The 25,413-nt window shown below is 30.4% G+C and overlaps 2 protein-coding genes across 3 annotated transcripts in view; one reads left to right on the forward strand and one right to left on the reverse strand.

Moving 5' to 3' along the window:
- LOC119603149 (glutamate receptor ionotropic, kainate 1) overlaps positions 1–2,274 on the forward strand; it is a 32,525-nt gene extending 30,251 nt beyond the window's left edge. For both annotated transcript variants that reach the window (XM_037955091.1, XM_037955090.1), the window contains 2 exons: positions 1,487–1,650; positions 2,142–2,274. In XM_037955091.1, the coding sequence (XP_037811019.1) occupies positions 1,487–1,650; positions 2,142–2,198 (221 nt within the window). In that variant the 3' untranslated portion in view covers positions 2,199–2,274. The remainder of the gene's footprint in view (positions 1–1,486; positions 1,651–2,141) is intronic.
- Positions 2,275–5,192: 2,918 nt separating this feature from the next.
- On the reverse strand, positions 5,193–6,776 carry LOC119603145. The gene is made up of 4 exons (XM_037955087.1): positions 6,621–6,776; positions 6,378–6,569; positions 6,019–6,317; positions 5,193–5,958 (listed from the first exon to the last, which is right to left on the reverse strand). The coding sequence occupies exons 1-4, from the start codon at positions 6,694–6,696 to the stop codon at positions 5,425–5,427; spliced, it is 1,101 nt and encodes a 366-aa protein (XP_037811015.1). The 5' UTR covers positions 6,697–6,776; the 3' UTR covers positions 5,193–5,424.
- Between the last annotated feature and the right edge of the window lie 18,637 nt (positions 6,777–25,413).

A 25,413-nucleotide genomic window follows, 5' to 3' on the forward strand; every position in this document is an offset into this window, starting at 1 on the left:
TAGATAGATAGATAGATAGATAGATAGATAGATAGATAGATAGATAGATAGATAGATAGATAGATAGATAGATAGATAGATAGATATTTAGATAGATATCACTCTACGGAATTTTTTCCCGATAGATCCATATTTGGTCATAGCTCCCATATAAGGTCCACATTCGAAAATCAATTTAATGACCTTAATTCATAGATAATTAAAGCTATCTGGATAAAATCCGACATGAATGTGTTTCATATATGTATATGAATTACTCTAAGAAATTTTTTGGATCGGTCTATAATAGGTCATAGCTCCCATATAAGGTCCACAACCGTAAATCACTTAAATGCACACAATTCATCACTATCTGTTTAAAATTCGACATGAATGTGTTTTGTGTATATATGAATGACTCTACGAAATTTTTTGGTTTAAAGGAGTTCAGACAGTTACTTCTTCATTGTTTCCAACAAATTATTTAATTTTTTATTTTTTTAAACTCCCTTTTTATACCCACCATCAAAAAATATTGATTTTGCCATTGCGTTTGTAACACATCGAAATATTGATCATAGACCCACAAAAGTATATATATTCTGGGTCCTTATTAAATTCTAAGACGACATTCGACATGAATGTGTTTTGTGTATATATGAATGACTCTACGAAATTTTTTTATTTTATTACTCCCATATAAGGTCCACATACGAAAATCACTTAAATGCGCATAATTCATTGTTAAATAAAGCTATTAGGGTAAAACTAGACGTGAATATATTCTGTATGTACATAAATCATTCAGTGAATTTTTTCCCGGATCAGTTCACAATTGGTTCTAGCTCATATATAAAGTTCACTTCCAAAAATCACTTAAACGTACATATTTCATTAATTAAAATTTGTTATGTTCCATTTGCTGTGTATTTATAAATCATTCAGCGAAAATTTTCTACATCGGTCCATAATAGGTTATGGGAGCTATAAGGTCCACTTCTAAAATTACTTATAAGCACAAATTCATTGACAATCAAAGTTATCGGAATAAAATTCGACATAAATGTGTTTTTTGTGTATATAAATCATTATACGGATTTTTTTCAGTATCGGTTCATAATTAGCTCCCATATAATGTTCACTTCTGAAAATCACTTAATACTATATAATTTATTATTAAATTATTATAGACAGATTAAACTCGACATGAGTATGTTCTAACCCATTATTGCGTTAGTTCTACGAAATTTTTTTGTATCGGCAGGATCGGCACAGAAGGGAAATAAAGTATTTTAGTACTAAAGTTCATACTTAAGTAAAATTTCGTTCCTTAGTATAAACTAAAAATTCGGCCCTAAAACTTTAACAATTTATAAAATATATTGGGTTTAAATAAAAATTAGCTTGCAGGTGAATGGTATTTAAGATTCGGCATAGCCAAATATATCATTCTAACTTTATTCATTTTATTTATACTTTAACATTTACACATTTTTAATAATTTTAGGTCGTATACAATTGCGTCGTTTGATACGCATACCGATGGAAGTGCATATACGTCACGTAGAACCAAGGAACTATTTAAGTATTTTAAATGAAATGAAGGATAAAGAGATACACAATTTAATTATTGATACAAATTACGAAAATATTCAAGTTTTATTAAAAGGTGTAAGTATAAAAAACTTTAATTTTAGATATTTGGGCAACTTCGTGTCAAGTGACCCAACTCAAAAAATTGATTTGGATAAAACTTTCACCACGGTTAGTACTATTGAATAACTTAACTCCCTTTTAATATCCACCATCAAAAAATATTGATTTTGCCAATCCGTTTGTAACACATCGAAATATTGATCATAGACCCACAAAAGTATATGTATTCTGGGTCCTTATTAAATTCTAAGACGATCTAGCCATGTCTGCCCGTCTGTCTGTCTGTTGAAAGCACGATAGAGTCCGTTCGGAAAGAGCTAGAGAGTTGAAACTTTCCACAAATATTTCCTATGAGTAAGTCCCCATACAAATAGCCCCCCGAAAAACAGCTTTAACAGTCGTTAATGTTTTAAAAATGCGGGTATAGCGATGACTTTAACGATTATTACTGGCTTAAAAATACAAGTAAGTTTCTTACGAGCAAAAACCTATTTACCACATTTTAGGAGGACCAGTCCATAATTTACCCTACCCCCACTACTGGCTGGAAAATACGAGTATAGCGCTGAAATTCGACAAAAGTAAGTTTCTTACGAGCACAAATCTCTCTTTCGAATTTCATGAGAATCGGTCAATAATTGGCCCTTCCACCTATATAAGGCCCCCTTCAGAATATGAAAGAAAATGGCTTTAACACACATTACTGTCTTAAAAACAGAGTAAGTAATTTTTATTTATTTCTCTAGTTGCTCATTTTCACGAGAATTATTTTTAAACTCGCGAGAAGTATTTTTATTTCAACTCTTAATTTTTTATTTTCACTTCATGAGCGATATCTATGTATTTTGATTTTTTAATTCAGCTCACGAGAGATATCAAAATGAATAGAAGCAGGGTTGTCAGATTTTTTTTACCTTCATCGCCAAAAGCTAAACGCAAAATCGCCAAAAATCGCCAAAATAAAATATTATTTATTTATTTATTCCAAAATAAAAATCGTTTAAAAAATCATTTATATTTATTTATTTCATGTATTATAAAGTCAATATAAATCTAATAAAAGTCTATAATAAAATATTATATTTTTTATACCCTCCACCACCATCAGTGGTGATAGAGGGTATATATAACTTTGTCATTCCGTGTGTAACACCAAGAAATATTCATCTGAGACCCAACAAAGTATATATATTCTTGGACCTTATGAAATTCTGAGTCGATTTAGCTATGTCCGTCTGTCCGTCCGTCCGTCTGTCTGTCTGTATAAAACATTCTCACGTTAACACGAAGCAATAAAAATTAACGAAATTCACCCAAAATATTTATTATTGTCCTAGGCAGTTTGGTATTGAAAATGAGCAAAATCGGTTTACACCGGGAAAAGTTATGAATCAAAATTTAAAACAACCTCGAAAAAAATAAGCATTTTTTACACATTCTGATGTAATTTTCTCGAAAACTATGAAAGATAATTCCATGAAAATCAGCACACATTCTACACAAGAGCTTGACTCCTGCTGAAAATTGCCAGAATCGGTCCACAATTTCATATACCTCCCATACAAAAGTACATATTCCCGGAAAATGGGATTTTTGTTAATAACTTCCGTCACAATGTCGAAATCTTTACAAAATTTTACAAATTAAAATCTTATGTCAATAGAATTCATTCAGAGAAAAAATTCTCTGGATCGGTCCATAATTGGACATAGCTCCCATAACTTATTACAAAATTAAGATATCCATATAAAATTTGGTACATGTATTACTCTCACATACAGAAATATTACTGTGAAATTTTTTTCCGATCAGTCCATAATTGGTCATAGCTCCCATACAAGGTCCCTTCCCGAAAATCACTTAAACGCGCATAACTCATTACTAAATTAGGATATCTATATAAAATTTGGTACAAATATTCCTCATATGCACAGAAATATTACTGTAAATTTTTTTTCCTATCGGTCCCATGCAAGGTTCCCTCCCGAAAATCACATAAACGCACATAACTCATTACAAAATATTGATATCCATACATTTAGCACAAATATTGCTCTTATATACATAAATTACACTATAAAATTGTTTTACGATCGGTCCATACTTGGTCATAGCTCTCATACTAGGCCCCTTCCAGAAAATTACTTAATTGTACAATATTCATTACCAAATAATGATATAGATTTGAAATTTTGTTTTTATATACACAATTGGTCATAGCTCCCATACAAGGTCCTTTTTCGAAAATCTCTTAAATACACATTACTCATTACCAAATAAAGCTATTGATACAAAAATTATATTTCAAGATTTTTGCACGATCGGTTCATAACACACATTACTTATTACTAAATTACGATATAGATACAAAATTTTACTGAAATATAGCTTCCATGTCCAGAAGTTTTGCTTAAAGAATTTTTTACGATCGGTCTATTATTGGTCATATCTCCCATACGAGGTCCTGCCCCTAAAACCGTATTTAACTAGTTGCATTATCAATTTGTGTAGAACAAAATTATATATATGTATTTTGAAAATTCTTAAATCTTTCACATACATGCATACATGCAAATTAATAAAAATCGCCAAGCGTTTGTAATGTTCAATAAATCTTGGAATTGTAATAGATTTGAGCTGTTTGAATCTAGGGATTTTTCTATTTAAGATATGAGAAAACTTATTTCTACAAATATTTGATCAATTAGAAAAGTATTAATATAAAAGTAGCTGGTGGAGGGTAATTAAGATTCGGCTCAGCCGAATATAGCACTCTAACTTGTTTTTACTTTACATTTGTACTTTTAGTGCATTAGTTATTTATATTAAATTTATATCGAAATATTTTTTACAAAAATTAATTGCATAAATCTATAATATCATATACCTCATTCTCTGCAGATTCATTTTCACTGCTTGGTGTATCATACATTGTATTAGAATTAAACTTTTTTAACATTTTATTTGTAGGCTGAAATGAATTGCAACAATATTTATTAACATTCATATAACTTATTATTCTTATCAATGAATCTAAAAGTTCATATTGAATTTTATTACGTAAGCGAGCTTTAGTGTAATTCATAATAGAAAATACCCTTTCTACGCAAGCGTTGCTGGTTGGTAAAATTAACATGTTTAGAACGGCCAATGCTAAATCTTTAAAGTGAAATGTTCCAGCCGCATCGCAATAATTGTAAACTTGTGGCCAAAAGTCTAATAAATTTTTTGGGATTTCACCTTTAAAGACCTCAGTCCAATTGATATATGCTAATTTTGACCATTGCAATTCATATTCCCCTGCAGATATTTTTGGATTTAAAAATAAAGTTAACGAATTTTGAACTTCCGAAAATTTTACTTGTTTTAAAGGGTTTCCACATTTTAATATTGAAAATTCTTTATATGTTTTAAAAATATTTATATTTTCAGGTAACTGTTTTAGCATTTCTTTTAATAGTTTTTTTAAGTACAAAAAACTATTTTCTTTTAAAATGTCTGCATCATATTCATTCATTTTTATATTTTTTAATTCCATTTCAAATTCTGTGCCAAAATCCATAGATTCCAATGGCAGAAAAGAATCAGGCGAATCAATAGCCAAATTTAATGAACATATTAAGTTATCCAAATTTCCATTATTTTTTAAAATTGACGGCTTAAACATTTTAGAAGAAAAAATTAATATTGTTGAAACTATTTCATCATACATGCTACCTGCATCCATATGATCAGATTGAAATTCTAAATTTAAATGATTCATTTTATTAACTATTGGGTTAATAAATATCAAAAAAAGTCTATTTTTTCGTCAGATAATTCTTTATAAATATGTTGAGCAGTCTTGTCATTTTCAGCAGTTGAGATTAAAGAAAAGTGGTATTTTAACTCCACCCACTGCTCCAAAACTCTTCTGATGGCGGCCCCATAAGACAGCCAACGAGTCCCCGATATTTGTACAAGTTTTCTAAAATTATTTGAATCAACTCCAATGTTAACCAAATCAAAAGCTCTTTTGTATAGTAAAGTACGAAGTGGGCTGTGGCTAAAATAGTTGTAAATTTCTTTAAGTAAAAAGTCTGCATTTTTGGGAATTTCACTTGAGGCTTTGGAGCAGCATAAATGGAGGGAGTGGCAGGTACATTTTAAAAGTAATAATTGTGGATTTTCTTGTTTTAAAAGGATAAATAACGATTTATTTTTACCAAATAGATTACTGGCCCCGTCAGTTCCAAGAGTTATTAAGTTTTTTATATTTAAACCCACTTTGTTTAAAAACAGTTTCATACCTTCAAAAAGATGTGTTGCAGTAGCTTCTTCTACCTGGAAAATGCCCAAAAAATGGGTAACAATTTTAAGTCTTTTATGATCAAAAAATCTTACACAAATGCTCATCCATTTAGTTTGGGATATATCGGTAGATTCATCTACCACCAAACTGTAAAAATTATCACCAATATCTTTCACCAAATCCTCTAAAATTGACGGAGAAACGACATTTTTGATAATAGCAGTACACTTAGTTTTGTGCAGCCTTAATTTTTCAAATGCACTTTCTTTTGTTGAGCAGTTTCGTAGCAAGGTTGTAAGGTGGTCAACAGAAACAATTGAGCTATGTTTTGCAATAAAAACGGCTAGTTTAATGTCAATAATTTTAGACTCATTTGATTGCGGCTGTATTACTAAAAGTATATAAAAATACATTAAAATTTATTTTATATATTTGTTTAAAATGAACTTACTAAAATTTTCAATTTTGTTTTGCTTAAACAGCACCGCCATATTAGAAATGTGTTTATTACTTTCTGAATGCTTTTTTAGATCGATCTTATGGGATCTTAGAACTATTTTGCATCCAAAACACCACGATGTATATTGGTCGTTAGATGTTGATTGGTACGACAAAGGGGCATCTGCAATAGATTTTAGCCAACCTACAAATTTAAGTCATTAAAAGGTTTAAAATATTACATTTGTGTACTTACCTTTGGCCCAAATTTCATTTTCCCACTCCTTTCGATGTCGACGATCTACTTTATTTTTTTTTGAAGAAGATGCCATTATAACATTTACGTTTTTTAAATAATGCTTTAATAGTATTTCTTTAATTTTTTACTTCTCCTAAATGTTTTCTTTTGAAGTCTTAATTTTTCTATTTACCGTTAACTAATTTGACACTTGTTTGCCATCAATACTGCACATTTAAAGAGGTGTCGCACATCACATTTTTCAATATCAATTTTGACGGAAAAGTACTCTTAACAACAACAATCAGCTTGTTGTTTTTGTATTGTTTTACAAGTGTACGAAATGTCAAAGATATTGTTATAACCCATAAATATGAACTGATTTACTTGTTGTCATTAATTGTGTCATTCACTATGTAATAATAACATAATATATGAGGGATACCAGAGATGTATAATGTTATGTTATTAAATTTAAGTGTTAAAAAAGGTATTTCAAAAAAATAAAAGTAATTTGTTAAAAAATAGCCAACTAGTCTGTAAATCGCCAAAAACTCGCCACGTCGCCAATTGAAAATTTTGGTCGCCAAAGGCAATGAAAAATCGCCACGTTTGGCGAGAAATCGCCACATCTGACAGCCCTGAATAGAAGTTGAGAAAACTCACATACAAAAAACGTGTGCGCAAAACCGGTTTTACGGCGGTGTAAAAAACAACAATTTTTGAAAAAAATGTGCATGTGTGTGTGGTCGTAAAAAAACTAAAAAAAGATGAGCGTGTGTGTGTGCATGCACAATCCCTTCAAACATTTAGAAGGCAAAACTATTGCGCATCACCCCAGACGCCACGTCAGAAACACTTCTGGACGATTGTCAGACGAGAACGCACATTTTACAAAAACAAAATACATTGATTTCTAGTTTTCGCCGTCCGGATGATAGTAAGAAGAGTACAAAAAGAAAAAAATATAAATACTCCATTTTTTAGCGTGAACACGAAAAAAAAATAAATAATGCAGAAATTTTGCTAAGTTCAGTGATGTTTTGTCCAGTCATGTTCAGTTTTAATTATTCATTGTAAAACTTAAATGAGTTATTGAATAATATTCATAATATTCATAGAAAAATAGTGTAATTAATATATTGTGAATCTTAAGTAATAAAAAACAATATGACAATGTTGTGTTAAAAGTCAACTGTTAATAAACATTTAAGATGGTTTTGTTAATTGGTGAAGTTTATTAAATATGTATATACCAAAAAGTAATTATCGTCAAGGATTATATAAATAAAATTAAAAAGTAAGTAGTCATATTTTATATTAAAATACTATTTTAGTTGTTAGCTTAACAACTCTAAACGGCCTCCATTTCCATTATTTTTAAACGAAGTCTAATATGTTTAATTAAAAATGATTTTTATTTAGAAAATGTTCATGAAAGGTAATGTTTTTATTGATTCAAAACAATAAATAAATTAATTAATTAATTTTTAATTATTTTACTTTTTAGAAAGCAGTAGCTAATATTCTATCCTATTAAAATACTTCTAGCCGAATTAAAATATAAAAAAGGGATCTGGTAAGTTATATATGTCCTATTTTATCACGCGGTTCCATTAAAAATGTCGATTATTTGCAGAAAATGTAAAAAATTGATCTGAACATATGTACATTAGACCGACTCACTCTGTATGGAAAGCAAAAACGTGTTTTTGTTACCCCTCTCAAAATTTACCTTGCTTTGTTTTATAATGATTCCCAAAATATGTTAAATCTAGTGATGACCGTTCGTGAGCTGGACCAAATTAAAAAAAGGTATTTTGGAATTTTTTTTTTTAATTTTTGTTTGTTTTGAAACAAAATATCCAATACAGGGTATTGTTTAAATGGTATTTTAAAGCAGCGTCCAATGATGTATTAATCATAAATAACCGTCTGCTTATAATTGTCATATTCCAAAATATTTGAAATTGTTAGGTTTTTCACTAAGAAAAATAAAATGTATGCACAATTTTGCAAATTAGACTTGGCTTCAAAAAACCTTTCAAATGATACCACATACTGTATATATTGTTTAAGAAATGCTGCATAATTTAAAAAAAAAATAAATAAAAAGGGACTTTTTTGTAACCGGTTCAGCTCACGAACGGCCATCGATAGACTAGAAATATTTTGGGAACCATTATAAAACATAACAAAAATTTTTTGAAGCTGAGTAAAATATTGAATTTTTTCTTTAAAACTGTCCAGCTCACGAATGGACAACACTTAACCGAAAATATTTTGGGTAACATCATATTACATAACAGCGAATATTTTGAGGTGGGTAACTCAAGCACCACTTTTGTGAGTCAGTCTAATGTACATATATTACTTTTTTAGATTAGTTGTTAAATCTATTATTTTTTCTACTATTTTAATTTCGATTATTTCAATAAAAACTATAAAATTTCATTTTATTTAGATTTATTTTTATAGATTTTATTTTGGTGAGTATACAAATAGAAGAAGAGAAAACTCATCTTCTAGAAGGCGAGAATACTCATCTTCTAGAAGATAATACTCTTCTTCCAGAAGAAGAGAATACTCATCTTCTAGAAGAAGAGAATACTCATCTTCTAGAAGAAGAGAATACTCATCTTCTAGAAGAAGAGAAAACTCATCTTCTAGAAGATAAGATAGGAACACTTCTAGATGATACTAAGTAGTCACTTCAAGAAGTGACTTCCTAGTTACATCTAAAAGAGTCTTTGGCAATACCTTACTTCCAAAAGTCATCTAGAAGTTTCTTCTGCGGGTCTTCCACAAGTATCTTCCACGTTACTCTTAGACGTTCCCCAGCTCGGCATCAGTTCTTCCCGACTGGTAACAAGAATTCTTATACTTCCGCAACATCGCTGTCGAGCTTTTAGCACGTTTGGAAGTTACCCGTATGAAACGAGCTGGGGAACGTCTAAGAGTAACGTGGAAGAAGAGTATTCTCTTCTTCTAGAAGATGAGTATTCTCGTCTTCTAGGAGATGAGTTTTCTCTTCTTCTATTTGTATACTCACCAAAATAAAATATATAAAAATAAATCTAAATAAAATGAAATTTTATAGTTTTTATTGAAATAATTGAAATTAAAATAGTAGAAAAAATAATAGATTTAACAACTAATCTAAAAAAAAGTAATATATGTACCTTAGACCGACTTGCAAAAAATGGTGCTTGAGTTATCTACCTCAAAATATTCGCTGTTATGTAATATGATGTTACCCAAAATATTTTCGGTTAAGTGTTGTCCATTCGTGAGCTGGACAGTTTTAAAGAAAAAATTCAATATTTTACCCAGCTTCAAAAAATCTTTGTTATGTTTTATAATGGTTCCCAAAATATTTCTGGTCTATCGATGGCCGTTCGTGAGCTGAACCGGTTACAAAAAAGTCCCTTTTTAGTTATTTTTTTTTAAATTATTTCTGAAACAATATATACAGTATGTGGTATCATTTGAAAGGTTTTTTGAAGCCAAGTCTAATTTGCAAAATTGTGCATACATTTTATTTTTCTTAGTGAAAAACCTAACAATTTTAAATATTTTGGGATATGACAATTATGAGCAGACGGTTATTTATGATTAATACATCATTGGACGCTGCTTTAAAATACCTTTTAAACGATACACCGTATTGGATATTTTGTTTCAAAACAAACAAAAATTTAAAAAAAAATAATTCCAAAATACCTTTTTTTTAATTTGGTCCAGCTCACGAACGGTCATCGTTAGACTTCAAATATTTTGGGAATCATCATAAAACAAAGCGAGGTAAATTTTGAGAGGGGTAACAAAAACACGTTTTTGCTTTCCATACAGAGTGAGTCGGTCTAATGTACATTAGGGTGGGTCGAAAAAAAAAGTTGAGTCAGTCACCCCCTACGATTAAAGATATGTTAATAACATTTCCAAAAATATAAAAAATATTTTCTTTGCCACGCCTAGAAATACCGCCCTTTTTGTTTTTTATATATAACGTCGCCATTTTAAGTCCGATCGTAACATATAATATATCAATATTTATGGCTTGACTGTAGCTATATTTCACTCTTAGACAATTTTTTAATTCGACGTCATATTCTATGCGCGACTTCTGATGGCTATACTAGAATAAAGTATATTTAATTATATGAGTTATTAGCTTCTTAAATGCTCACTTTTATGCATAAGCAGCTATTTTACAGGTATTTAAAAATACCTGTATAGTTCTAACTACAAACAATTAATATGGTCAAAACTATTTTTTCAAATTTATATACAATATAAAAATTTCATTCTGCCGCCTATCTTAACACAAGAAAGATAATTTTATTCAGCATTTAATTTTATTAATTAATAACAAAACAAGTGAGAAATTACAGTAGGGCGAGGCCGACCATATGATACCCTACACCAATTGCGAATAATAAATGTAATTAATTTCAATAATGAAGCATTTATGTTAATCTTATATAGGTTCCAAATAATGTCTGTTCATGTACGGTTGTATGCTGACTAGGAGAAATAAAAGACCGATTTCAATTATTTTCAACAGCCTTCGTCATTGGATCCAGAGAATAGTATGTGACAAATTTTAACAAATTATATTCAAAATTGTGATCTGTTGCGTGCACACAAGGTTTACACGGTCACAATGACTGACATAGTTTAATATGGACAAATATTTTTGAGTGTTACAAACGTAGTTAAAAGATAAAAGGCCGTAATCGGAGGGTCCGGATGTATGGGGGCTAGGGCAGAAATTGAGCCTATCCTTATAAAATGTATTATTAGGAATTATCTATATACTTATGTAAAAATGAATGTGTGTTTGTATATTTGTATGTTTGCATGTTTATATGTTTGTGTGTTTATATGTTTTTTTCAAATTTTCACAGCGTATTCCTCTATATCTGGTAATAGGCTACTTTTTATTTCCGAGCATGGCGAAAAATTACAGTGTTATTTATAATTATATCAAACTTAGTTGTGCCAATTTTTGGGGAGATAGTAAGTAGTATATTTGTCGTAGTTATGACCTAAAAGGCTTAAATCGGTAGGTCCGGTTGTATGGGGGCTAGGGCAAAACTTGGGCCGATCACTATAAAATTTAATGTTCGGAATTATGTCTATACAAAACTCATGTTTGCCAAATTTCATCGTGATACTAGTGTTTATACGTGAATTGTGGACATTCAAGTCATTTTCTGAGGGGGACTTTGTATGGGGGCTAGGGTCAAATAATGTCCGATCTTTACGAAAATCACTAGAATTATTAAGACATACACGCAGAGAAAAAACATGGTTCAAAATGGTTAGTGCAACTATCCCATGTTTACTGTAACAATATATTGTTTTCAAAAACATATAATTGTTATTTTAATTAGATTTTAACAATATTTAAGTTACTGTAAACATTTTCATGTTCCAGGCAATTATAAATTTGAGTATAATTCACTGAATCATAATTATTTTTACAACAACTAAATACTGATAACAAGGAAAACATATTCTGTTATTAACAACAATTTAAACTTGCAAATAACCATAATATGTTATGTTATATAACCATTGTATGTTATGTTGTTATAAAAAACCATTATATGTTATGTTGTTACATGTCTGCTGATACATCAACAAATTTTTACGCGACAATAAAATGAATAATTCTCATTTGGTTTATAGCATTAAATGTATAAGTATTTCAGTTTGCATAGAATAATGTAGTTATGTTTTTGTGAATCAAATTGAAATTTGCGAAATGTGCTAAGTATTGTAAGTATGTAATCTTTATTTTGATTTATATATATATATATATATATATATATATATATATATATATATATATATATATATATATATATATATATATATATATATAGATATATATATATATATATATATATATATATATATATATATATATATATTTATTTATATATATATTTGGGTGATCGATTATTCGACATTTCCCAAAAACCGGTTTTCGAATAGTTCGAATAGTTGACATTTAAAAAAAACCGGTTGATATTTTTCAAATTCAGAAAAAACCGGTTAACCGGTTTTTCATTATAAATAAAAAAATATATTTTAATTTGAAAAACTTAATGTTTATGTTTAAATTTGATTAATAAAACATGGCCCGAAATGATTTTTAACAGTTTAAAAGACTATAACTTTAGATCTAGTCGTCTGATTTACATTATTTCTTTAATATAAAAAAATTAGGAAAAAAGTGGGACACTTCTGTTAAACATAAGGTACTATGTAATCCTGTTTAGGAAATTTGCATAGGCATTCCAACACTTCCATAAAATTTCAGCCGTAAATTAATTATTGTAATTGGAATATAATCTTAAGATTGATAACATTTTATCAAACAGTTATCAATTTTACAAATAATTTTTTTTTAATTAATTAGGAAAATCAAACAAGTTTAACCAAAGGAGCTTTAGAAAAATATACGCTAGCTCCTCGACTCGAATATTTTTAAAATTTAGGCGGGCTGTATTATTATTTACTTAAAAATTTCATTTTAATAATCATTGAATACAAAGCAAATAAAAGTATTCGAAACCGGTTTTTAAAAAGTGAAAAAACCGGGTTATTCGATATTCGAAAAATCAACATTAAGAAAAAACCGACACTGGGAAAGCAGAAAAAACCGGTTTTAAAACCGGTTGAAAAATCGAGTCGATCACCCTAATATATATATATATATATATATATATATATATATATATATATATATATATATATATATATATATATATATATATATATATATATATATATATTTTTTTTTTTACTTTTTTTAGAAACTGTAATTTTACTGCTTCAATAAAATTAATTTTGATTTCGATACATAGTTTTGAACGAAATTTTGAACACATTGGATCATAATATGATCATGTATAACAATATTATTATGATAAATAGAAAAATATTGTGATGAAATAATTTTAACGGTATTTAATCATAATATGATATTTTAAATTTGTTACAATAACGATATTATGTTAAGACTACAATCACAATTTTAACCATAATATGTTGCTCTTGGAACATGGTTACCACAACCATGTTTTTTCTCTGCGTGTATATAAAACTAAATTTTTCCAATTTTTGTAGAGATAGTAGATCATTTAACATAATTATGAGGTCAAAAGTCCTATTCGGTGGGTCCGGTGTTATGGGGGCTAGGTGAAATAATGGACCGATTTCAACCATTTTCAATAGCGTTCGTCCTTGGACCAAGAGAAGTGTATGTTCATCAAATTATCTCAAAATAGCTTAATCGACTCAGGAAGTGATCCTAGCCGATTGGTATACTTTAAGGTGGGTGTAGGACCAATACTTTTGGGTGTTACAAACATCAGCACAAACGCATAATACCCTCCCACTATAGTGGTGTAGGGTATAATCACGTAGGTACATAAAAACTAAACATTTTATTTTATAAAAATCGATGAAAAATTAAAGAGTTTTGCTTTATAAAAATATTTCATGTTTTTACCATACAATTATTTGCATTTTTTTCGTTTTTTTGAACAATTTTCAAAAACGTTTATACTAATTTTTGTAAAATTTAATAATTTTATTTAATGATAGAATAATTTTTCTTAAATAGTTATATATTTTTAAAGAAATTCTTGAAATAAAAACTAATAAAAAACAAGTAAGAAAGTATAGTCGGGCGTGGCCGACCATATGATACCCTACACCAGTTATGAATATTAAATGTTATTTATTTTTCATAATAAAGCATTTATCTTCAATATTCCCTTGTTCCGAAACATTTAAGCAATTTACGGATGAAAAACTAATTTTCTAAAAGAGGCTTTATATGGGGGCTAGGGGCAAATATGGACCAAGCCCGATACAATTTTGTGAATATATTTATATTTAAATAATATTTTATTGTGCTGAATTTCATCGCGATATTTGTGTTTATAAGTTAATTTGGGACATTCAAGTAATTTTCTGAAGGGGACTTTGTATGGGAGCTAGGGTCAAATGTGGCCCGATCTTTATGAAATTTGGCAGGGTCATCAAGACTTCTATAAAACTTATTTGTGCCGTATTTTATCGGTATATCTGTATATTTAACATAATTATGAGCTCAGAAGCCCTTTTCGGGGGGTTCTGTTCTATGGGGGCTAGGTGAATAATGGACCGTCCTTGGGTCAAATAAAACGTGCGTGCCAAATTTCATCCAATTATCTTGAAAATTGCGACCTGTACCTGGCACACAAGGTTTACATGGACAGCCAGCCAGATGGACGGACGGACATAGCTTAATCGACTCAGAAAACGATTCTAAGCCGATTGGTATACTTTAAGGTGGGTCTAGGACGAATATTTTTGTATGTTACAAACATCAGCACAAATCCAATATACCCTCCCCACTAAAGTGGTGTAGGGTATAAATATTGGTCGGGAATGGCCGACCATAATATTATAATACCAGTTACGAGTAAATCTGAAATGTGATTTCTTTTTTAATAAAGCACTTATATTGAAATTTGTCCATTACTTTTTAAGCAATTTATTTATGAAAAATTGATTTTCTGAAAGAGCCTATATATGGGAGCTAGGATCAATTATAGACCGATCCTATCAAAATTTTGTGGAGGGATTTATGTTTGTATAGGAGTTAGATATGCAAAATTTCATCAAAATGGTAGTGTTTAAGACAGAAATAACGACAAGCCAAAATTAAGAGCTCCGATTTAATCCATTTTTAAACAACTTCGTCCTTATTTTTATCAAATTATCTGGAAAATTGCGACTTTGATTACAAGGTTTACATGGACGGACATAGCTAAACCACTATATTGCTGTATGATATACATAGTTAACTTTCTTCTATTTTGAAAGGAAGTAGGATCTGAAATGGTGTGTAACTGAAAAAATAAAAAAGATTTCTGTTTTAGATAGTTCATTAAAAAATGTTTTCGACTGTTTTTCCTGGCAAATAAATTGTTTGTTGTGAGATCGCACAGTGGGGCAGAATCGAAATTTTTTGGAAATAAATCTGGCATTTCTAAACGGCTGATCCGATCGGTATAAAATTTGGCGTGAGCGTAGCAAAGGAGTATTCGAGTTTAAGTTTTGAAGATGAACCCCGCTGCGCTGTGGCGGCTCAAAGTAGAGTACCTACGACATGTAAAAATTTTAAACTCGTGCCATTTTTTTGTTTTTCACCCAAATACAAAGATTTTTATATATACATACTACTTATCTCTTATAATATCCGAGTTATAGGCATTTAAAAATTTAGTGATACAAAATTTACCATACCTTGTTCCGCCTTTTTTTGAATACCGGGCGTAATTTTGGACCAAATGGATCCAAAAATATACGTTTTTTAATTTTAAAATTCAAAAAAATTTAGATTTTTGCCAAAAATGTGTCTTAACTCTTTTATTAATAAAATAAAATTTTCTTTAAGAATATATAACATTTTTATAGTTTTCTAAAAGGTATCTTTACGCAGAACACTTTGGCGTAAAAAACTTGTCCTATTTTTTGAAAATGTTGCCACTGCGTCCTTCCGAATATGACCTATTTTTTATCAAAACTTCAACTTTGGGCGACATGTTCTAAAATCCCAAAGCTGGGATCAGAAAACTGAAAGCAGTTTTGGAAACCTCAATATGTTTTCTATTTACTCCAAAAGTATTTTCCCAGCCCTGAAAGAAATGTGGACCCTATGGGCAAAAATGTAAAAAATCCCATTTTTGGGATTTTCATTCCTATTTTTGGAAATTGCGGGATGCCCTTTGACCTTTTTTTTTTTGCATTTTCTTATTTGAAATGACAAATTTAACAAGCGTTGAAAATTTCATTGAGTTTTGTTCATAAATAAAGATTTTGTCTTATATTACATATTTGTTAAATTTCTAAAACTATGATTTATATCAAAATTTTAATAGGGTCGCAGATAGCTACAACAATTTAGTCCATATTTATCCCTTAATATCATTTTTTAGTTAGATATGGAAATTCTCGACCCTTTACAAAAAATTTCAAGCCAATATCTCAATTACATTCAAAAATATGTTCATTTAAACCTGTGTCCTTTAATTTCATCTTTTTCATATTTTAGTATTAAGTATGACAGAACATACATTTGGTGTTGAATAAAATATTTGGACAATTTTTAAAAATTATTTAGTTAATTATTTTATTAAAGACTATAACATTGTATATACAATAAAAAAACAAGTAAGAAATTATAGTCGGGCGTGGCCGACCATATGATACCCTACACCAATTGCGAATATTGAATGTGATTAATTTCAATAATAAAGCATTTCTGTTAATCTTATATAGGTTCCAAATAATGTCTGTTCATGTTCGATTGTATGCTGACTAGGAGAAATAAAAGACCGATTTCAATCATTTTCAACAGCCAACGTCAGTGGATCAAGAAAATAGTGTGTGACCCACTGTATGTGACGTAGTTAAAAGATAAACGGCCGAAATCGGAAGGTCCGGATGTGTGAGGGCTAAGGCAGAAATTGAGCCGATCCTTATAAAATGTGTTTTTGGGAATTATATATATACATATATAAAAATCAATGTGTGTTTGTTTGTATGTTTATATGTTTGTTTGTTTGTGGGTTTATATCTTTGTATGTTTGAACGTTATAGACTACTAAACGGCTAAACCGATTTTCTTCAAATTTTCACAACACATTCCTGTATGTCTGGCAATGGACTACTTTTTATTTCCGATCATGGCGAAAAATGACAGTGTTATTTACAATTATATTAAACTTAGTTGTTCCAATTTTTGGGAAGATAGTAGTATATTTATAGTAGTTATGACTAAAAGGCACAAATCGGTAGGTCCGGTTGTATGGGGGCTAGGGCAAAAATTGGTCCGATCCTTATAAAATTTAATGTCGACATTTATGTTTATATAAATTCTATTTGTGGCAAATTTCATCGTGATACTAGTGTTTATAAGTGAATTGTGGACATTCAAGTCATTTTCTGAAGGGAATTTTGTATGGGGGATAGGGTCAAATAATGCCCGATCATTATAAAAATAGACAGTGTTATTTATAATAATATCAAACTTAGTTGTGCCGATTTTTGGAGAGATAGTAGTATATTGACAAAGTTATGAGCTAAAAGGCCCAAATCGGAAGGTCCGGTTATATGGGGGCTAGGGTAAAACTTGGTCCGATCCCTATAAAATTTATTGTTGGGAATTATGGTAATATAAAACTCATTTGTGCCAAATTTCATCGTGATACTAGTGTTTATAAGTGAATTGTTGACATTCAAGTCATTTTCTGAGGGGGACTTTGTATGGGGGCTAGGGTCAAATAATGCCCGATCCTTACGAAAATCACTATAATTATTAAGACATATATAAAACTAAATTTTTCCAATTTTTGTAGAGATAGTGGATCATTTAACATAATTATCAGATCAAAAGCCCTATTCGGGGGGGTCCGGTTGTATGGGGGCTAGGTGAAATAATGGACCGATTTCAACTATTTTCAATAGCGTTCGTCCTTGAACCAAGAGAAGTGCATGTTCCAAATTTCATCGAATTATCTCAAAAATTGCGACCTGTAGAGTGCGCACAAGGTTTATATGGACACACAGACAGACGGACGGACGGACAGACGGACATAGCTTAATCGACTCAGGAAGTGATTCTGAGCCGATTGGTATACTTTAAGGTGGGTGTAAGACCAATATTTTTGGGTGTTACAAACATCAGCACAAACGCATAATACCCTCCCCACTATAGTGGTGTAGGGTATAATTATAATTTTATTATGAGCCACGCACAACAACACCTAAATCACCCCACACAAACCACCTTTCCCGCCCACCGAAATATAAAACACAAATTAATACAATATCATCAGTTAGTATAATAGCTTTTTTTATTTGAACTGTTTATCTTAAACATAATACAATTAATTCTTACAACCTACTTATATAGTTGATTCCTAACACTACTTATTTTCAATAAAATAATCTGTCATATCGGTATACATATCCAGAAGGTAATATAAGTCCTTTAAATCTTCCTTGTTTTGAGATGATAGAGTTTCATAACAAATCCATCTTTTTCGCATAGTTGAAAGAACAGGATCAGAAGATAGAAGTAAACTATTAAAAATATCTTCATTCTGTGATTGCCTGGAGCATTTTCTTGAGCTGAATAGTTTGAACATGCTTAAAATCTCGATTCCTCGCTTCCTGGGCTTCTTCTGTTAACTCTCCAAGTGGAAGAATATTCGATTCAATTATTATTTGACCATGACACAATACTTTGTGTACTGCTGGTGTTAGTTCCCTCCATGGATATAGAGATACAAGTAATTCAGAAATTTCAGATGTATATTCCCCAAATCGATTTCCATTAATTTATGTTTACTATTCAGTGCCATTAAAATAGTGTTAACTCTTCGAAGCAACTCCTTGTCGATTCCAGTTATTTTTGAAGTAATTTCAAAATCACGAAAAAACCTTCTCGCCGTATTACCGTCATTTGTACTACCGCAACTTGGAAGTGGTTTTGTCGATGTTTAATCCCATCTGAACTTTAAAGTCTTCTTGGATTCTGCTTTTTTCCGCAGCTCTCAGTTCTTTCTTCATTATTTTTTGTTGATTTAGTAAGATTCTCTGGCACACTTCTATATTTGAGGTCGTATGCTATGTGTAAAAAGTAATCCAAAAATCGTATTCTGGCATGAAGTGGTGAAATTCCGAAAGACAGGACTTCTTCATTAATACTTCTGCTTTTGTTTATATTTGAGAATTGCGACTTTTTCTCATTACATATTGAACATCTCCAGAAGGAAGAAGTTTCTGTTATGGCATTGCTGACCTTTCCATCAATCATTGTTAAGCTTAGCTGATATGATACGTTAATAGAGAATTCCTTCATTTTATGCAAATGGGCTCCAGTGCATTTATTTCATCTTTCAAATATTCCACTAAATCTTTTGTTGTTTTCTTTGACTCCTTATATATTCAAATCCAATGGGTCTACAAAAATTTTTTGAACCCGGAGTTGTATTGATCCATATATCTTCAAATGAATTTCCGATGCTTGACGATGATGGATTAAGGAATATGAACGAATTCGTAATGGTACTAATGATGACATAAATACACTTTTGTAGTCTGCTAATGTCCAACTTCCACAAGCTTGTTTGTATTCTGGAAGTGCTGATAAACCGTCACATCCCCACTTACACATTAAGACAACATCACAGTTATGAATTTTCCTTAGTTGGTCTTCTGAAAGTCTGACACAATTCTTGATGCTGTGTTTTCGAGCAAAGATGATATATCAATACAAGCATCCACATCATTAACAGCAATAGGTGATGGTAGGATAGTTTGTTTTTTTTCCTGGATCGCCTTGTATGATGGTAATATATTGTGTCCTTTTTCATGCAGATCTTTCCTTAATATTTGGTACTTATTTCGACTGAGACTAGGGTTGTCAGATTCCGATTCGCACAAAGCTGGACATCGGGTTTTAAAAAGCTGGACATAAAAAAATATTGAGAAAATGTTAATTTTGGTTTTGTGTAAATAATTTCACAGTGATACACCAAAAAAATGCAGAGGTTCTCATTGCCAATTCCGTTTTGTTATAGTCCATATAGTACGAATATATTTTTAGTTTTCGTTAACTTAGCGTTTAAGAGCAAAAGATGTGAAGAAGCTGCATTTTTGAAGTTTTAAATTTTAAAAATATGTCTTTTCGCGTACTTTCCTGTAAGAAATATCCTGTAATTTTATGATAGAGAGTAATTTTTAATTTACTCTCAGTCAAAAAAATATCCAAAAAAGTACGCGAAAGCCTATTTTTTAAAAAAATGTGCTAGTTTTTGTTTATAAACAAAATCTCAATCGCTAACAAAACACTAAAAAACAAATAACTGAAACTTTGATTTTTCCTATAAATAAATAGATATTTATTTAGTATCATTAAAAATATATTATTGTTTTAAAACTTTATGATACAAACATATTATTAAAAGAAAAATTTACACAAAATCGCTAAGAGAAAGACAAACTAAATTGTTTTAAAAACGCTAGATTTACAATATTTGTTATGATTTTTCACAACAAATAAACTCTTTTAAAAACTAATTTATGATAAATGAAATTAAAATAAATCTAATTACAAATAATTTTTTTAATATTCGTGTGTAATTAATTTGTATATTTCTTTAAAAAAAATTAAAATTTACCAAATTTTCGATTTCTTTGGTTTGTTTACATATTCATAAATCAAACATATGTTGTGAATATAAGTTGGATATTTTTTACTGGGGAAAAAATATCTAGTAAAATCAAAAAATTCTCTATCAACGAACTGTAATTTTTATACCCTTCACCTTCGTGAGAAGGGTATATATAAGTTTGTCATTCCGTTTGTAATTTCTATAATATAATTTTCCGACCCCATAAAGTATATATATTCTGGATCCTTATAGGTAGCGGAGTTGATTAAGCTATGTCTGTCTGTCTGTCTGTCCGTCTGTGTGTTTGTTGAAAACAGTTTTTAGAGGACCCCAGATATCGGCGAGATCCGAATCTTCAATAATTCTGTTAGACATGCTTTCGAGAAAATCGCTGTTTAAAATCAGCAAAATCCATAAATACCGGAGATATGAGCAAAAATCCGAGGCAACCTCTGAAAATTTCATAAAAAAGACAATTTTTTTCATGCTTTAATATAAGCAACAACAACAACACTGCTTATTCATTGAGTATTTCGTTTCATATGTTTGGATAGCTGTGTGTTTCATTGCCGTGTGTATATTGTTTTTGTTTCTTGGTGCATTCAGTTTCGTATGTTTGGATGTCTATTGGTTTCATTGCGTTGTGTATTTTGTTTTTGCTTTTTTGAGTATATTGTTTTTGTTTTTTGGTGTATTCAGTTTCGTATGTTTGGATGTCTGTTGGTTTAATTGCGTTTGTGTATTTTGTTTTTGTTTTTTTTATGTATTTCGTTTGGTATGTTTGGATGTCTGTTGGTTTTACTGCCTTGTGTATTTTGTTTTTTGTGTGTTTATTTCGTTTAGCGTTGTTGTTGTTCGTTTTGCTATTGCTATAATAATGATATAAACGGGATCATGAAATAAATTAAAATTTTATAGAATTGATATTTTTAAATACACTGTGGTGAAGGGTATATAAGATTCGGCACAGCCGAATATAGCACTCTTACTTGTTATCGCTCTCTTACTCTCTCGTTGCAAGTTTTCAAAAGTACGCAAACGGAATCCAACAACAATTGTTGCAAATTGTTACAAATTATCGAGTACGCGAACAGACCTAATATTTATTGCGACATCAGCTGTTCAAGTGTTGAGACATGATGATAGAAGAGGGAAATCATAACTTAGTTGTATAACAAATGTACAATCAGTGTTGGCTAACATGATTTGACAAAGATAACATAAAAATTATTGCAGTGTACTAAAAAAATTCTATTTAGCTGGACAAATTAAATTTTAGCTTGAAACTGGACAAGCATCAAAAAAGCTGGACAATCCATCCAAGTCCAGCCAGGCTGGCAACCCTAACTGAGACCCAGTTCCAAAATAAGCGCTATTGCTTCCTCTTCAGTAAAATTTGATTGTGATGTTGGAGTTGGTATACTTTCCACAATTCGCTTAAGTCGTTTTGGTGATGCATTAGGAAGAATAGTTGCAATATGTACGGCATCCATAGGTTGGTTTTCCTTTTTCAGCATTTCGTTATATGTATCAGCAATTTCCTCATTTGAGATTGAAAAAAGTTTTTGTGTGACCCTCTTTTTTTTTGACCTTGAACATAAGTCTTCGTATGACTTGCAAGGCGCTCCTGTTGATATGTTGTAAGTTGAGATTTCCGTAGTAGTTTCCATCCAACTACAAAATTTTAATCGAAATTTCTTTTGATTTCCATCCACAGACTTACTTTTTACATCAAAAAGTTTTAAAAAGTTTTCAATATTTGATATGCCTGTTTTGCTTACTTTTCTACTACATGTAGTTTTTATATAATTTGAAATGTCTTCAATGCTTTCTGGCCCTTTTGAAGACACACTCCATAAAACGGAACACAACTCTTCGTACTTTAATGTAATCTTCATTGTAGATTTATTAAATATGGTACTTAAAATCTGAGAAGTTTACTTATATACCAATTCTTGTCATTTCCGATACAGGTATTCCAAAGTAAAAAATTACGAATTGTCTACCTATTAACATTTAGGACTATATTACTATAACCTGTAATTCTGTCATTGATATTTCTTATTAGTGAATGAATCGAAATTATCATTACCTGTATATTTTTACCAACATGATCATAAACGATACAGAACGAAATGATCTGTCGAAAAAATTTAGGTATAAAATAGTTATAAATTTCTGAAAATTTAAGCATAATAGGACCTTTCAATTATAAGGATAAGCAAACAAATAGAAAATAGGTAAATATAAGATTTAAATATGTTCTGTCATATTTAATACTAAAATATGAAAAATATGAAATTAAAGGATACAGGTTTAAATGAACATATTTTTGAATGTAATTGAGATATTGGCTTGAAAATGTTTGTAAAGAATCGAGAATTTCCATATCTAACTAAAAAAGATATTAAGGGATAAATATGGACTAAATTGTTGTAGCTATTTGCGACCCTATTAAAATTTTGATATAAATCATAGTTTTAGAAATTAAACAAATATGTAATATATGACAGAATCTTTATTTATGAACAAAACTCAATGAAATTTTCAACGCTTGTTAAATTTGTCATTTCAAATAAGAAAGGTCAAAGTGCATCCCGCAATTCCCAAAAATAGGAATGAAAATCCGAAAAATTGGATTTTTTTACTTTTTTGCCCATAGGGTCCACATTTCTTTTAGGGATGCGAGTAAATATAAAACATATTGAGGTTTCCAAAACTGCTTTCAGTTTTCTGATCCCAGCTTTTGGATTTTAGAACATGTAGCCCAAAGTTGAAGTTTTGATAAAAAATAGGTCATATTCGGAAGGACGCAGTGGCAACATTTTCAAAAAATAGGACAAGTTTTTTACGCCAAAGCGTTCCTCGTTTAGAAAACTATAAAATTGTTATATGTTCTTAAAGAAAATTTTATTTTATTAATAAAAGAGTTAAGACACATTTTTGGCAAAAAAACGGCCAAAATCTAAAATTTTTTGAATTTTTAAATTAAAAAACGTATATTTTTGGATCTGTAAATGATATTGATCTTAAATTTTTTGTATATTATTGGAACGCCCGGTATTCAAAAAAAGGCGGACCAAGGTATGGTAAATTTTGTATCACTAAATTTTTAAATGCCTATAACTCGGATATTATAAGAGATAAGTAGTATGTCCAAGCATGTTTTTTCAAGATCTCGTCGAGCGCTTTCAGAAAATATAAAAATCTTTGTATTTGGGTGAAAAACAAAAAAATGGCACGAGTTTAAAAATTTTACATGTCGTAGGTACCCTACTTTGAGCCGCCATAGCGCCGTCCCTGGGGCATCTGCAGGGTTCATCATCAAAACTTAAACTCGAATACTCCTTGGCTACGCTCACGCCAAATTTTATCCCGATCGGATCAGCCGTTTAGAAATACCAGATTTATTTCCAAAAAATTTCGATTCTGCCCCACTGTGCGAACGGTTAATAAATGCTTGAAAATTTTTAAATATCTATAAAATAGGTGTTTATGCATAAAAGTGAGCATTTTAAAAGCTAATAGTTCATATAATTCAATGTACTTTATTCCAGTACTAGCTAAAACCCGGCGTGCTTTGCTACTAATGTCGATATAAAATAAAAAATTTCAAAATATATTAATATGCATTTTTTGTTTATAAAAATTTTATTAATATTTGTTTGTCACTATCCAAAACCATAAAGTAATAAGACAAAGAAAGTTTGATATTTAAAGTAGGTTAGGTTAGGTATTCAGGCTGCAAAGACGCACACTTGGGTCCTGTTGGTCCCTTTGTGATACCTGTAAAGATAATAAAATATAAAAGAAAGAGGGTAGAGGATAGTAGAAGATAGTTTAGGATTAAGTCATAGAAGAGAAATTGAAGTGGAGGAGAAGATTGAGAGGTCTGTCCTTGCGGACTAGTGAATGCCTTAATTATGGCTTGGTGGTCCTAAAACCAGTTACTGTGCCTGATGAAGGCATTTATGTTATCCAGTCCTAGACTGGATAGTTCTGACAAGTCATCAAATAGTCGTTTTCCTAGATATACTGATCGAGTGTCCGCTAGCGCAGGGCATTGACAGAGAAGATGTTCGATGGATTCTTCCTCCTCTTCGTCTTGACAGCTTCTACAGAAGTCGTTGTGGGGAATTCCAAGTCTTCTTGCATGGTTTCCCAATGAGATATGCCCCGTAATGACAGCAACAAGGTTGCTGATATGAGGGCGGTTTAGTTGCAGAAGATATGACGTGCGTTTACTGTCCAAATTTGGCCATATCTTCCTGGTATTGATACAAGTTGGTTCATTACGCCATCTTGTCTGAGAAATTTCATAGAACTTTCCATCTATTATGGTCTTGCAAGCTTTTAGCGGTATTCCGCAAAAGATGTCTATGTCTCTGTCGGACATTGAGGCTCCTAGTTTCGCTAATTCATCAGCGATATAGTTGCCAGTCAAATCCCCGTGTCCCCGTACCCATTTGAGCACGATTATTGAATGTCTCGCCATCCTGTTTAAGGATGTCCGGCATTCCTGGACTAGTTTAGATGTAGTATATACACCAATCAGGGAT

Source organism: Lucilia sericata, unplaced genomic scaffold, assembly GCF_015586225.1.
Source record: "Lucilia sericata isolate MDLA Ls3-8-SP2 unplaced genomic scaffold, ASM1558622v1 Contig000276F_arrow, whole genome shotgun sequence".
Taxonomy (NCBI): Eukaryota; Metazoa; Arthropoda; class Insecta; order Diptera; family Calliphoridae; genus Lucilia; species Lucilia sericata.

Coding starts and splice junctions, on each gene's coding strand:
- LOC119603145 (XM_037955087.1), bottom strand. CDS start 6,696: ATGGCATCTTCTTCAAAAAAAAATAAAGTAGATCGTCGACATCGAAAG. Junction 6,570..6,620: donor AAATGAAATTTGGGCCAAAG/GTAAGTACACAA, acceptor TTAAATTTGTAG/GTTGGCTAAAATCTATTGCA. Junction 5,959..6,018: donor CTAAATGGATGAGCATTTGT/GTAAGATTTTTT, acceptor GGCATTTTCCAG/GTAGAAGAAGCTACTGCAAC.